Raw genomic sequence first — 15569 nt, 5'->3', positions numbered from 1 at the left:
AACACAGTGATCTTTGAGCGATCTCTCTCTCTCTCTCCCTCTCTCTCAAGCTGCTGTGTGTTTGTGCATCTGAATGTGTGTGTGTGTTCTCTCTCTCACTCCCCTCATCTGTCTCTCTCTATCAGTGTTTGAACACAGACGGTGGTCACAATCAGACGAGAGCCGTTCAAAGCTGACTCCTATCAAAGGGCCCGTGGGTCTTTGTAGCACAGTGTCTGCAACAGGTGACATTTTGCGGCTCAAAACCATTCACAACTTTGAACGCTCACTGATGCCCACACCTCGCCTCCACCCAGCAGGTATGGAGCAGACTGAGGGGGATGGAGAAGTTACAGAGGGAGAGAAAGAGGGAGTGAGAGATGAAAGATAGGATCTCCTCACTTTATGCTCTGGGATTTGCTGTGGGCCAAGAACATGAGGACGTTTCATTCAAAAGTCAAGGTAAACCATTTGAAGGAAATTAAGAAATAATGGAATAAATTTGAGTTTCCTTTGCACTGGATCTGAATACATTTGAGATGACTGCTTCCTTCTTGTCTGTAGCACAGCAGTAAGTAATAAACGACTATTGCAAAGGGGAGAGTCAAGGTAAGTTTTGTTGTATATTGTGGATGCATCTTATGGCTTTGGTCCCAGTGGATATATTGTACTCCATGTTAGTCTAAGGCATTTCACATTATCAGCCTTTAAATTAATTTGAATTGAATGACTATAGCAGATACTTGTGTGCAGCTTGGTTCTTTCTTTGAGAATATATCATACTTATTTGTATATCACCTTTCAAAACAGCAGTTACAAAATGCTTCACAGACATTAAAACAATGCACAAAGTTAAAAGAAATTAAAATAATAAACACCATAGAAACAAAGAACACAAATATGCTAAACATAAATAAATTAAAATACAATAAAATAAAATAAAATGAATAATTTGGTGTAATGTATTTACTTTGGTAGAATTTTTCACACTTGAGCAAACATTGCTCTTTGTGGCTAATCTGGGCATCCATAATCACCTACATGTTTCCTTTTTTTTTCTCACTTTTGTCGCAAATGTGAAGTTCCCTATTGAAAATTATGACCATAAACACAGAAAGATATTATCAGGGTCCACATTGCCATAGACAAACACAACACAACAGTGGGAAGTAGGACTTTCAAAATGATATGATAGCAGGTAAATGATGTATGGATACCCGGGGTTGGCAGTAATGTTGTTTGACTGTTTATACACTCATATGGAGGCATGTATCCCAAAATGTGAAAATGCACTGATGTTGGAATATTGCCATAACACATGTGTATATTTGTATGTGAAGAGTGACTTTCCCTTGACCTCTCTCCAGGCCATGGGGGACCCGCTGTCTGACTGCAGCCCCCTGATCAGTGCAGCAGCCTCAGGTAAACTGCGTCTGGTCCGCCTGCTCCTAGAAGGAGGGGCCCAGGTAAATGGGCGTAACCCCAAAGGAGAGACCCCTCTCCTGGCTGCCTGTAAGACGCTGAGAGGGGAGCCCACTGGGCCCGAGACAGTCAAACTGCTCACATACCTGCTGCAGAACAAGGTCAGTCTGCACTGACTATTATTTCCCATTTCAAGACCGAATGCATGTGCTCAAATGCAATCTACTGCATGCAAGTTATTACAGACTAAAGTTCTAACTAAACAGTATCTAGACTTAGTATTTCTATGCATAATAAATCTGTATCTGCACCAAGGGAGGTATATTTTAATGCATAGTAAATAGGTCCTTGATGTATCCAGCCCTGCTTGTGTCCTCCATTCATCTACCAAAGTGGTTCTGAACATTTTTGGTACTGTAGAGCACAATACAATATATTCCAAGGCAAGATTGTGATTATGTGAAACAATGTGCATTAAATTATTAACTGCCCAAAAATGTCTTATAAAAAGCTTAGTGTGATCATACAAGAGAGCCAGAAAACACAACAGCAACTACACCAGGCTCGAATTCCATTAGCTTGTGAGATGAAAGTGTGATCATAAGCTTATTAAATAGAATTTTATTGAAGTTAATGCAGTATTTTTGTTTGACATGGATTTCCTTAACCAGCAATCTCTGAATGCACAACTGCGCTCTCTCCCTGGCACACCAGGCTAAGGCCACACTGGATACAAACTTGTTGAGAACCAATTATCTTCTTCATTTAATTATCAATTATCACCTTCTCAACTAATCCATCCTACCAGGCAGATCCCAATGCGCAGGACCGGGCAGGCCGGACCCCTCTGATGTACACCTGCATGGAGCGGGCCGGGGCCCAGGTGGCGTCCGCCCTGCTGTCTGCTGGAGCTGACCCCAGCATGGAGGACTACTCTGGAGCCTCCGCCCTGGTCTACGCCATCAATGCTCAGCACCAGCCCACACTAAAGGTCACTTAGAAGTGTGAAACAGTGAGCCAGGAAAGCTTAAATCAACACTGTTACTGAACAGAGGGGAGAGGTGGAGTGTAAATTTAAGGAAAGATTGGGTTGAAGGGACTGGACTAAAACGTTTAAATACGTTTTTTTTTACTTTATAATGATCATGCACATACAGTAGATAAGAAGTACAGAAAGCAGAACAACTGGAGAGCTTAGTACAGGCCCAAGTTCCCAAGGAACAAAGATGATTAAATAAGTAGAGGTGACCAATCTAGAACTAGACCGATATATTGTTTGCCGATATATTGGGCCGAAATTGGCCTTTTGCCATGGCCGATATGATGGAGCTTTGACCACAGCTACATAAAAGCACTCTGTAAAACCTACAATTACATTTTATTTTATTTGCATGTTTTATTTATTCATGAAAGGAAAATTGTCCATTTTAAAGATACTGATATCGGCACAAAATACCGGCTATCAGCAGCTTCACTTAGTCAAAGAATGTCAGTATCAGCCTTCAAAAACCCACATCGTTCAAACCCTACCAATTCCAATCAATAACTAACCAGCACCTTTGCACTTCAGGTGTTGATGGACGCCTGCCGTGCCAAGGGTCGTGACATCATCATCATCGCCACGGAGATAGGTGTGAACGGCGGCCCGGTGACCAGGCGTTACCTGAACGTTCTTCCGTCCCCGGACACCTCGCCGGTGTCCTGCATGTCCCCGTCTGACATCGTCCTGAAGACAGGCTCGCCCAGCTCTCCTGAGGGGGAGAACGTCTTCAACTTCAGAGGAACCGGTGAGCAGGAGATAGGGTGTTGGTGTTGTAACGCCCGTGTTTTTCTGTCTCTGAATATGAAGAGCAGATTGAGGAACGGTTTAACCTTTAGTTTCACAATAACTGAGATAGACAAGGGACGTTGGTGACTGATTCTATTTCAGCAGAGCCATCTGCAACCCTCAAAACAGCTGTTTTTAGAAGTGAGAAAACTAATGAAATGATGTGCAACCTTCTAATCAGTTTTATGTATTGTTATATACTTTGTTTTAATATACAGTACTTGTCTTGCCTTTCCCCTTGAGATCTTGAGACCAATACCATCAACAGTACTGTAGAAATCTTTGTATGCAGACAATGTGCCTCAGTGCAGTGTGTAAAAGAGGCAAGTCTAGACAGATGAGAACAAATGCCTGGTGGTTGATATCATTAACTGGGCTGTCATTCCAGAGCAAGGTGAGGCTCACCCTGCTGGTGCATTCCAATGAACGAAGTAAGATTTACTACAACGCAGGACCTGGTGTAACTATCCTGTGCTATTAAAACTAGTGAGAGCGCCTATGTAGAAACTTAGCTCGGATGGAGGTGGTTGTGTGGGAATGGACTAGTCAACTTCCTGCTGTGTATGATGCATCATTTCAGGATCTGAATCACTTTATTAGGTGTGGACAACGAATGTGCATGAATGTGTCTTGGTGACATATTGACAATGAAGCAAGATAAGTAGGGATGGGATGATATGCTTATCTCACGATATGATTCGATAAGCCATATGGGGTTCAAGATTCGACACAATAAAAGTTCAATGTTCAAATACAAGTTCAATGCAACAAAGTATAACTATGCAGAATTATGTTTATTTCTAAGCCACAATTCTGTCTAGCAATGGAATTGGGTTAGTAGAATGTAAACAACTTAGAAATGTCATTACAAAATGCAACTGATGTAATTTCGATGGAAAACTAATATCGCAATTCATTTTTCTGCCCCATGAAACATATTGTAAAATTTTTGTATTGTGACATATTGAATTTGGAAATATAGTCCCATCCCTAAAGATGAGTACATCAGGGCACACATACTGATGCTCAGGGACTACAGAGGAACCTCACCTTCTACATCCACTTCTATTCTCTGTATTATTCACTCCCACCAGGCAAAAGGGGGAGCAGCAGCAGCAGATATCCCCCCGGTGAACTGAGTCCAGTGAGCCAGGCTGGTACCCCTCCTCCCAGACAGAGGATGTTATCAGAACCGTGGCTGGCCATTCACAACCTGGCCTGCCTGAACAGGGCTTACGAGGAGGGCGTGAGGGAGAGGAGCCTGCGGGAGGAGGGAGACGGACAGGATTTAAGGAGAGAGAGAGGAGGGAAGGAGGATGAAGAGGGAGAGGATGAGAAGACACATTTTCATCAAGCTGGGATGGAGGGGAGGAGGGGGAGCGCGGTTCAAAAGAGGGATAACAGGTATGGAGGAGAGAGTTACAGTGACTACCGTGAGGATTGCTTTCCGAGGGTCTCTCAGTCACTCCTCTGCCTCACTGAGATGAGCTCATCCCAGGCAGCCCAGAACAGACTGGCCCCCAACAGGCGCCCCACACCCGGAGGCTCAACCTCAGACAGGACGACCCAGAAGAGCTCCGTCGAGAAGCTTCCCGCTTGCCTCTCTCCTCGCCCGCAAGCACGCAGGAACACCCTCCCCTCCCTGATGGTGGTCCCGCCCCCCCTTCACCTGCCTCCCCTGGTCAACCAGTCAGACTCTCACCTGCAGGTCCCAGCACAGGTTTCACTTTCCAAAGGCAGCAGCATGGTGTTTCAGCCTCACCCCCCCAGCTCCTCCCCGTCTCCCTCTTCGTCCAGAGCGTCTGTAAGACCGGCCTCGCTGCCCCCGCTGCCCCTCACCTCCTCTGTCACCTCCCTGGTTGCTCCTCCCGCCTCCTGCTGCAGCGAGAGGGGCAGGAGGTCGCTTCGCCGCCACTCGGTACAGCTGGACCAGATCAGAGGAGGAGGAGAGGAGATGGACCTGTTAGGCCTGTGAGGCTGATAACCGCACAGGCAGTAGCAATGCAACAGCAGCAGTATTGACTGTTTGTGCTGTTGTTGATCAAAAACTAATGTCCCTCAGTGGAAGCACCTTCATCCCTCCATACTGTGGCTCTTTAGACATCAGAAAACTAACAAAACATTCAACCTGCTCTTATAGATTTGTGTGTAAGATGTTAAAATGTTTTATATATATTCTAGTATTTGAAGAATTTTGTTCCACCATCTGACAGAAGTGACACCTACATCTTGGAGCTACTTTAAGCCCATGGTTGACTATATAATACTGAATCCTCTATATTTTAGAGATATTGAGTGATGAACTCCAGGGAAGGATTTTTCCCAAATGTATTACATAGTATTTTGGAAATTAACTTTTCATTTGGTCTGTATAATATCACGAGGCGTACATTTTATCATCTTCATGACATCAGGAAAGCCAAAAGAGTACAATAGCAAAATGGAACAAAGACAAAAAATTGTGCAGGACAATCACAATACAATAAATCCACTGAAAGAAGTGCGTGTTCATGGCAAAAGGAGTGAAGTCATTTTATTTGTTTTTAATATGTATCTACAACAAGGGGGACACAGGCAAAAACGACTGACAACTTGATGAAAAATAAAACAAAAACAAAAAAAAAAATTACATTTATTATCGATGCAGTTTTCCCACCTTTTTTCCAATAAGCAACATTTTTTGTCTAAAGAAACTTTACAATATAAAGAAACATACGAAGAAGGAACCTCTTATTTTACTACACAAGACATTTAGGATCTGAAACTACCCTAACATGAGATACAAAGCAACTCCCCAAGGACAGACTGCCTCATATTCAATACTGCTTTGTCATCAAGAGGAAAACGAGGAACAGAACAGAAGAATCTTTCCTTTCCCACGTCCACTCAAACACCCCCCGCCCCCCCAATTCCTCTCTTATCCCTCCCAACCCCTGAATGTTACAGTATTATACATCAGCACAATAGAAATACAGAAATGATCAACGTTGTGACGGCTTTACTTACAGGACAGAAAGATAGAGAGAAGTTAGACTGTATTTTATACAACAGTATTTCAAAGTACAGGGGAGGAAACTCCTGTTCCCTCGTTCTCTCTACCTCCTCTTTTCAATAATAACAAATCTGTCCGCGCGTGTTTTTTTCCTCGTTACTTTCCCAAACATTTCTCCCGCCCCATTTTAAATAGATAAAAAAAATCCTTCATAGTAATGTCTGTACTCTGGTCCCTGGTGTTGCATTGAGAGCCAGTGTCCTGTGTGCATGTGCCCTGCTTTCCGTTTCAGTGATCAGTTAAGAAAGTCAAGAGGATAGAAGCTGAAAATGCAGTGCGTCAGTGGCAGCCACAGAAGGGACGTGTTCCTTTATGAAAACTAGCCCCCTTCCCTCTGTTCTTGCAAAGTCTGTCAAAATGGTGAAAAATACGCCCATTTTGGATGCCTAGCCTTTTGGCCACCTCATCCCAAAAACAGTTTCCAAGAACAGAGGCAGAGGAGGGAAAGCTTTCGGAAAAAGAACGACGTTTCAAAGAGTTTTTCAAGGAATGTGTGTGACAGTGAGTTAGCTAAAGGCGTACACACACTCAACTACCAGGTATTCCTCCCTGGTCCTGCTGGACCCCTAGACACTACAGCTCTGATGCACAGTAAAGCCCCAGGTTGTCTGTGATGAGGTGAAATAGCATATGGTCTATAGCAGCTCCAGTTTCTGTTTCTTGTCATTCATATTATTTCTGAGTAAAGACACACCATCTCTGAACAAATACACAGTTGCCCAAATCAGCACATTTCTGATCGATTGTTAGTTGTGATTTGAAATATCAAAACATGTCAATGATATCAAAATGCATTTTACAGTATTTACAAAAAAATTTAACTCAAAAGATGGAGAAGTTATACAAAATCAGAGAGAGGGATGGTGTGTGTGAGAGTGTGTGTGTGTGTATTTGTGTGTCTGTGTTGGCCCGATGGAAAGGTGAGAAAGGGAGAAGGATGGACAAGGTCTTTTCTTCAAGATGAGCAAAGGGAGGGAGGCCACTCATTACAGTCACCAGAGCAACGCCTTGCCGCTTCCTGATTTGCTGCGTTCTGCCGTAAGCATGCTGAGGATCCAATCAGTGTTCCCCTTCACAGAGGGTCAGGGGCCAGAAGTCCTTTCACCAGAAGCGAACATAAGAGGGAGCACTGCATCATGGGTGATGTATGAAGAAAAAAAAGAAAGAAATCCAAAATGTCCTCCTCTGGGCAAGCTAAACTGATTGGTGTGTAAAGGAATTTCCACAGAGCACAGACAGTTACATCACAGTGTGTTGAGGACACATCAGCAAGTTAAGCAAACAAAAACAATCCGAGTGTTCACTACAGGTCAGCAGAGAGACTATGACGCAGCCTACATGTTGGAGTGAACAGGGACCTGAGTGGGCAGCATTAGTGGAAGCAGCACTAGTGGGGTCAAGACGGCCTAGACTTCCAAAGACTTCAGCACCTCAAGGCTAGGACAGAAGGGTCTAATAATTTCAGTACTGAGACAGAGATGAAGAGACACCGGTGACTGGATCTGCATATTTACACAGTTGCTACAAGTTCTGGAGTTAAAAACAGGGATAAGAGTAAAAAAAAGAAAGTAACAATGATTCATGAGACAAATTAAAGTACATAAATAAATAGAGCTGTGCATTTCACTGCATGGAAGCTAATAAAACAGGAGCTGTTTCTTCTTCCCGTTTGGGTGATTGAGCAAGAAGATAAAAATTGTGAATTGTGACGTGAAGAAAGTTACAAAAAAAAACTCTGAGGAAGACGAAGAGGGCCAATCATTTAGTACCGTGATGGATAAAATCTTACCTCTTTGATTGGGCCTGTAGGGGGCACTGCAGTCACATAGATGTTAATAAGAATTGATTTTTTTTCCAAGAGAATGGCAACTTAGGAGAATTAACAGAAACCATGCTAAACATTCTGCTTGCTCGTCTATGTGTGCGCTTATCCTGTCTTCATCATAGTAATGTGCCCTTAGAGAAACAAAAGAAATTAGAACCTAATCTTAAAATGATCATCATACCAATATCATTAATAACAATAATACAATAATAAAAATAGCAATGATACAATACATACACAAAAAAAAAAAAAAAAAAAAGGAAAATGTTCATTGATCATCACAACACCTCTGTTAAAAATGTACACGCAGAGAGAACAATGTGGGGAGGGGGGGGGGGAGCATTTCATCTGCCCCACCACTGAATCCATTGGGAACAGCAACAAAAAAAAGACAATAAAAATAAAAATTAAAGTCCAACATCATGGTTGAGAAGCTTCCAGGCAGCTGCTAAGAGACGCAACACTGTGTCCTCAAGGGGAGGGCTGTGTTACCCAGTCTCCTCTCTCCTCTCTCCCTCTCTCTCTCTCCGTTTTTCTCCTTCCCTCGCTCATTGTCCGGACCCTGACAGAAAGCCAGGGAGGCTGGGGCCGGAGTCGGAGAGGAGGCTCTTCCTCTGGCTCTGTGACTGCTTCCTATTCATACCGGTGGCCATCTTGCATGCTCCAGGAGGGCCCGTCTGAATTAGAGTCCCGGCATGCTCAAGGGCCGTCCCAGAAGGCTGTGCGGCCGTAGAGTTCCGAGTGAGAGGGGGGAAAGGGGGGGGAATTCCATATTGGGGGGGAGGGGGGGTAGCGGGTGTGTGTGTGTGTGTGTGAAGGTGGGGGGGGTGGGGTGGTGGTTGGGTAGAGTATCCAATCCAAGGTGAAGTTGGGTTTGAGGAGGGGGAACAAAAAAAAATCAGGTGCAGGGGTACAAAAATAGGGGGGGAAATAAACAAAAAATAAAATACAAAAAAAAGGAAAAAATAAAATCACACACTCATCGTCATGTTGGGTGAATACTGAAAAGAGAGAGAGAGGGAAGGGGAGGGGGAGGAGGGCACAGATGAGTGGATATGTAACTGACAACATTTAAACACCAGAGGGCCCTCAAACCCAGCCCTGCAAAGCCAGAGGAAGCACAGACTTAGGTCCCAGCCAGGCTCTAATACATCTGACTCAAGTAATCAATATCTCATTTATTCAGTCATATTTCTGCTGATTGGTTGAATCAGGAGTATTAGGGCTAGACTACAGCTCCAGCCTGCGGACCCCGTGGCTCTCCAGGACGAGGGTAAGAGACCGTCACAGATTTATTACACAATGCAAGGAGCAGCACCCCCACCCCATAGTCCATCCAACAGAAGACATCGCTTGGTCTCCACTAAGGAGCTCGACTGATACTGTGACTTTAGTGTTTACTTTAATACTTTGTTCTACAGCTGAAAAATAAAACACTCAATTTCCCTCTCATTTACCCCTAGATACCACAAATGAAGAAATAGACATTTCTGTGTTCATCAATTGTCATCACATCAGTGATAAAGAGGGTATAAAATGAATTTCTAAGTGATTAGTAAGTGGCTGCAATGCAAGCAGAACTAAAGCTGTGTGTCCACTGGGATTTTCTTTACAGTCCTGGCTTCTACTTGTCTTTGTTTACAGTGAACATGTTGTTGCATGTTACAGGCAGTGCTGAGAGCTTAGCATGTTTTTGCAACTCATAGTGCTGAGTCCTATAAGGTAAAAAAAAAAAATACTGCACTTCACACTGCATTTCAACTGTTAGTAGTAGCACAGCAATAGCAGTAGCCACAATCTGTGCTTCCCACAAGCATCTGTTTATCTGTTAGCTTAAAGAAAGGTGTCTGATGGATGCAGGGCGAATAAAACTAAGTCTAAATTCCAAAGTGACACTGCCGCACCTCTGCTTACAAAATAGGATGGATGAGAGTAAGCAATGTGGCTATGGCCAACAAAAAAGGAGAAGGACACAAACTTTACCAATACATTATCAATAGTCTGAGATCGTTATGGAATCAGGCCAACTCTGCTTGCATTCTGCCACTGGTATGTCAGAGGTCAAGGGTAAGCTGTTAAGGGTGAGAGGTCCATCACTGGCTCTACTTACACTTTCGCTTTGGAATGGGTTCAAGAAGTTCCCGCCCATTTCGCCATCGTCTCTCGGCGTGCCAGGAGGGTTGTTCATGCCCCCCATGTTATTAGGGGAGTTCTGGAGGAACACAAGAGAGAAAAGAAAGAGCTGAAGAGACCGTTTCATCTGAGCAACATATGCAAGAGTCATGAAAGCAAAAATTCTATCAAGTAGGCATTGTGATTTTTTATCCTTATATGAAATACATCAAGACTAGAGAAGTTTATAGAAAATGAGATGGAGAGAATGAGAATTTGCTCACTTTTGGCAACCCATCCATATCCCCAGAGCCTGGTGGGGAGAGAGAGAAAGAGTCAAATAGGTTGTCATTGCAAACTACATCTAAAATACAACATTTGTGAGGCTATCAATTAAACTCCATTAGTAATCTGTCAAGCCACACTGTGCTTTAACCCACCTAGTGATCCGTTCATGTGGTGTGGCTCCATCGCCCCCATAGCCCCCATTGGCCCGTCAGGCCCAGGTCCCATAGGGAACTAGAGAAAAGATGTGGAACAGGAATCATAAATGACTGTACAATTAATCTAATCTTTATGGGGATGTGACCTTTGTGGCTTGGGGTGAAGTAGAGATTATTTAATGTATTCTCCCTGGTTCATTTCCAGTGTATACATACTGAGCCTAGTTTGGTAGCATTGTGTTTATATAATGCAGGAGATATTGTAATGGTGCCCAGCGATGTGGTTATAAGCCCTATTTGAGCTGGATTAGTTTTACTGGGGGAGGCTGTGTAACTATAATTATTACCAACGGCATCCATAATTTTAACCCAGTATCAATCTGCTATGTCTGCAATTTTTACAAGTCTGGAAAGAAAAAACTCTAGAGCAAATTACACACTGTTTTTTTCTCCCCCGGCAAACTAAGGTCATCTGATAATAGCAGTACAGTTCAAACTGACATCTTCACAATGTAAATGCATTACGATTTTGGGGGCCAGCAGATAAGTGGAAGAGTAGATCATTACATTTTACAAGCAGTAACTTGAGGGAAATCAGAGATCCTTTATCATGTATGAATGGTCCTTCTGGAATTACACGCAGCCCTTAAAATTACATTACAGCATCTCCCCCGGTAAAATTAATTCAGTTTGAATAGTGCTCAAGACTCACATTGGGTCTGTTGCCTCCTGGTCCGATGGGGTTCATCATTGTGTAGATGTTTTCACTGGAGTTAGTCGAGTCTAAGAGAAAACGCAAAACAATAATGTTAGTCTGGAACGCATCTCAGTGAATCACTGGCAACACAGACTGTACTGCTGCTCATCGACTGGCATTATTTGATACATTATGAATAATTCACAACAAAGTCGACATATGAAAAATGACATTCATATACATCAACAGGGCTCATGCTTGGTAGGTGATGGGACACATTCATGCTTGGTCAGTGAGGGAATATGGGGAAGACGTCTATATCTAAGACACTAAGCTAACTGTTAGTGGTGGGGACATAGTTTGGTGACGCACCACCTGGGCTGGGCATGATGGGAGTTCCAGGTGGACCTCCTCCGCCTGGGGGACCCTGGGAAACAGTGAAAGATATAAGATCAACGTTACACTCATCAGAATAAAAACTCATAGATAGTTACGTTACTTTTGCCCTAAATAGTAACTAGTTACTTTACTAAGTTAGTTATTAAAAGTAACTCTGAGTACTTTCAAGTTACCCACTTAAAAAATATGTGTCTTCTGGGTATGTCCTCATTCTTATTGTATAGAAAAGATCGCCGAGTACACAATCTACTGTTTTCTAAAGAAAACACCAACCTCTAAAGGCCAATGTAGCTCTCATTTATTTGGGTGCCACTGATATACGGTCAACTAGTAAGATCACAGAGTTAACTTTAATTGATTGTGTCTGGTCTAAAAATAAACAGCAGATAGCACTCACAACACATTGGCAAGTGCTTTCAATGCCCAGATACACAGCTTACAGTTAACAATAATGTTCTCATTCTTTTCTTCGATCAGCTAAAAGTAATATGACGTAGCCTACAAGCCTCCACCATGCGCAAACCACATCATACTGCATAGTCTGCTTCTCATGACATCATGTAGTCCAGTAATTACATTTTTCTTCTTTCTAATTTGCACTAATAACTATTAATTTAACAATTTGAAAGGAAAATAAAAGTAATGAAATAGACGTTTGAGACAGTAACTAATAACTAATAACTAATTATTACATAATTTTAAAAAGTAACACATCAAGTTACTCTAAGTGATGGTAACTCACCACATAGTTTCCTGGAGATGAGGAGGAGTAGGCTATCTGCAGGGGGAAAGAGAGAAAATGACAGATTATCAGATCTCTGGGACAGAGGATAACAGGGTTGAGTATATGTGGTCATGTGCATGTCTCAAGGGTTTCTGACTCACAGAGTTAGCATTAGGTCCTGGCCACGGCCCTCTTCCTCCAGGACCCCTGAGGCACGGATGGAGAGATGGAGAGTGAGAGAGGAAGAGGAGAATGAGGGCAGTTGAGAAGGAGACAGAGACAGGAAGGAGATTAGGTGAAAATGGTGAGGAGAGAAGGAACATATAAGTGATTGTTAGAAAATACAGCAGATGTAGAGATTGACCTGTGTTGACAGAAGCTTGGAGAGTCATGACATTATACATAAAGTTGTACATGGCGTTTTAACTTACATGTTCATTCCTGGCATGGGGCCACCCATGGAGTTGGGAGGAGGCCTCATGCCCCCGTAGTTCTGCAAAATGAGATGAACTCAAGTTAAAACTCAAAAACACCAGAACAACATTCCATAAGAATTTATCATTAAAGTGACAATCCACAAGATTCTTGTTTTTCTAGATTTTGGCGTCACCTTTAGTGATAAGCTGTCATTGTTTTGGAGTTTTGCCCTGCATTTCCCAGTGATCACTTTGTTTACAATCGATAGCCACAAGCAAATATTCAACCACTTATAACATTTTATTGACAAAACACAGCAACTGTGTATAGTATATCCATAGATATCCATCAAAAGACGTTTCTGTGTGCCTTGAGTTATATTGTATGACTAGTGCATTATGTAATATGAAGTGAATTGTGCGCTTGTTCTAAAGGCGTCAATAAGGATTCTGGGTCCCTGTCGGGGTGAGTCTCCTCACAGCCTTGATCTGAGAGTCCTGTGCCAACCTGCACCACAGATGTCTGCACTACATATCAAGCAACATCAAAAGTGTTCTTGATTTAGACCAAGCATAGCATCTCCACCTGATTTTAACTGACCTTCATATGGATATAAATAAGTGTGTGTGTGTGTGAGAATGAGCAAATGTGTATCTATGTGTGGACATAAGGGTTTTGGATTTGTCGTACCTGTGGTCCCATAGCCATTCCTCGAGGAGGGTTCATTCTCATTGGCCCACCCATGTTAGGATGCCCTGAAAGAACAGACCCAAAGAGTCACACGCTGACTGCAACCGAAAACACACTCGTACACAGGCACAATCATACATACGCAAATCCACATATGGCTTATCTCTTAAAGTCAGGAATTAAGACGTGCCACAGACAATGCTCCAACCTAATCCCATTAGTTGTAACCCTCTGGCCCCTGAAGCAGTAATCTCCATCTAAACTACCTTGGACCCCTTCCTGAGCTGGACACACCCACGAGTATTCAATCCACAGAAAAAATTGATTTGTTTAAAAAAAATGAAATCCTAATGCCCTAATGTGGGAGGATGATATTTTTGCAACATTAAAAGCTCTAATGGGACTAAAGATACAAAGAGGTCTTAGAAACAACTGAAATTCACCAGGTGAAGTGACCCCACATCATACCAAATGATCATATTTCATGTTGAGGAACTCAAACCCAGGCCCGGCCTGACTATGGGACCTGTCCCAGCCTTACCTTGCGGTCTTGTCGGATCCAGACTGTTTGGCAGGAGAGGCTGAGATCCAGGGATACCCCCAGGAGGCTGGCAAAGGGTAAGACAGAGAAACTGATTAAAACATAGACACACTCATGGCAACAAAGACACTTTTAGTTGTCAAAATCAACAACAAAAGGAAACATAAAAACTTGTTCAACAGCTAAAGGGATGAAGACAAAGAGATGTGTTCAAAAGCTAAAGAAAAGTGAGGAAATCTAAAATCTGTGTTCTATCAGCTAAATGAGTTGTGAATAAGGTCAGTAAGTGTGCTAGAGTAAGGTCAGTAAAAGCTAAAGGGATTGCAAACAAAGAAATGTGTTCAAAAGCTAAAGGATTAGAATAGAAACCTCAAAACTATGTTCACCAGCTACAGGAATAGTAAAAAAAAAAAGCTTGAGCCAATAAAGCCAAAAAATGAGTTTAACACCTAAAGGAACAGTAAAGAAAACAGTTAAATACATGTTCGAAAACGTCAAAAGTCAAGGAGGGACAAGAAAACTGTTCAGTACCTGATTTGGCATTCGGAGTGCGGGGCGTGGTCCACCTGGATACCGTGGTGACATGAAAGGCTGAGTACAGAAATGGAAAGGGGGGGGAGAAAGGGGGTCGGGGGGTGGGAGAAGGGTAAGGGAAAGGGGAAAGAGGGACACAGAGAGAAACAGGTTTTCATTATTGATAAACCTAAGCGCACTCAACAAGGGTAGCACCGAGGACACACAGATGGACACAGTGTGGTTGGAGAATGAAGGATGACAGTGGAGATGGTGCAGCTTCATCAACACATCAGCATGGCTTCATTTAAAAACCACAGACCGTACCTGCGTCTGTACACTGAAACATCACTGATGCACTCAAGTACGAGTTTGTGCGTGTGTATGTGCGTGGTGTTACAGTGCCTTCTTCTACGCACAACATGCACTCAAGCAAGTGTGTGTGTGTGTTTGTGTCTGTGTGGGTTTGTGAGTGTGTGATCGTAGTGAAAGAGACCCACACAGCTACCCGTACACCCTGCTCTCGCTGTGGTGTAAGCTGACTCGGCCTGTGGTCTGCCTGGCGTAGTTAGAGACACCTCAGGCCAACAACACCGTTCAAGACCTTAGAGGAAGCGTGTCCACACTCTCGCACACGAGACGGAAACCAGAAACCACAAGAATGAAGAGCCGGGCTGCCGCAGCTAATGGGCAAGGGCTAGCTTTACCTCCACAGTGGCATCCGTAGCTACTGATCCGGCTGTGTGTGAAAGCACACATTGACCGAGCGTGCTCGTCTTTGAGGCTGAATACACTGAAAACCCTCTCATCTATTTGGCAGCAAAAGCTACCTTAAGCTATAAATGCCCTATATGTGTATAGTGTGTGTATGTATGCAAGTGTGTGTATGTATATGTGACATGAGTGTCCATAGTGCCAGTCCCCTGT

The 15569-nt window shown here is 43.2% G+C and overlaps 2 protein-coding genes across 27 annotated transcripts in view; one reads left to right on the top strand and one right to left on the bottom strand.

Annotated features, from left to right (window-relative positions):
• The first annotated feature begins 1349 nt into the window (after nt 1-1349).
• Nucleotides 1350-5204, top strand: LOC139656538 (ankyrin repeat domain-containing protein 34B). The gene is made up of 4 exons (XM_071534153.1): nt 1350-1562; nt 2210-2392; nt 2972-3188; nt 4324-5204. Exons 1-4 carry the CDS (start codon nt 1350-1352, stop codon nt 5202-5204), a joined length of 1494 nt encoding a protein of 497 aa, XP_071390254.1.
• Nucleotides 5205-5736: 532 nt separating this feature from the next.
• LOC139656552 (single-stranded DNA-binding protein 3) overlaps nt 5737-15569 on the bottom strand; it is a 34146-nt gene continuing 24313 nt past the window's right edge. For 5 of the 26 annotated variants that reach the window (XM_071534186.1, XM_071534190.1, XM_071534171.1 and 2 more), the window contains 12 exons: nt 14661-14720; nt 14130-14196; nt 13589-13653; nt 12913-12974; nt 12643-12688; nt 12500-12535; nt 11731-11785; nt 11374-11444; nt 10659-10737; nt 10503-10531; nt 10217-10318; nt 5737-9107 (listed from right to left, as the gene is read on the bottom strand). In XM_071534186.1, coding sequence (XP_071390287.1) covers nt 9078-9107; nt 10217-10318; nt 10503-10531; nt 10659-10737; nt 11374-11444; nt 11731-11785; nt 12500-12535; nt 12643-12688; nt 12913-12974; nt 13589-13653; nt 14130-14196; nt 14661-14720 — 702 coding nt within the window. In that variant the 3' untranslated portion in view covers nt 5737-9077. Of the gene's footprint in view, nt 9108-10216; nt 10319-10502; nt 10532-10658; nt 10738-11373; nt 11445-11730; nt 11786-12499; nt 12536-12642; nt 12689-12912; nt 12989-13566; nt 13654-14129; nt 14197-14660; nt 14721-15569 lie in introns of all 26 variants that reach the window. The other 21 variants (XM_071534187.1, XM_071534196.1, XM_071534178.1 and 18 more) reach the window with 16 other exon arrangements.

This window comes from Centroberyx affinis, unplaced genomic scaffold, assembly GCF_046629955.1.
Source record: "Centroberyx affinis isolate AG114_WGS23_722 - 3 ecotype Tasmania unplaced genomic scaffold, CSIRO-AGI_Caff_v1 ptg002495l_1, whole genome shotgun sequence".
Taxonomy (NCBI): domain Eukaryota; kingdom Metazoa; phylum Chordata; class Actinopteri; order Beryciformes; family Berycidae; genus Centroberyx; species Centroberyx affinis.
The sequence above is the reverse complement of the archived record's forward strand: the minus strand, read 5'-3'. Positions and strand labels throughout refer to the sequence as shown.

Bases quoted from the DNA above. Each gene is read 5' to 3' on its own strand.
- LOC139656538 (XM_071534153.1), top strand. From the start codon at position 1,350: ATGGGGGACCCGCTGTCTGACTGCAGCCCCCTGATCAGTGCAGCAGCC. The intron at 2,393-2,971 runs GTCACTTAGAAG...TTTGCACTTCAG, and splicing joins AGCACCAGCCCACACTAAAG to GTGTTGATGGACGCCTGCCG. The intron at 3,189-4,323 runs GTGAGCAGGAGA...CACTCCCACCAG, and splicing joins CTTCAACTTCAGAGGAACCG to GCAAAAGGGGGAGCAGCAGC.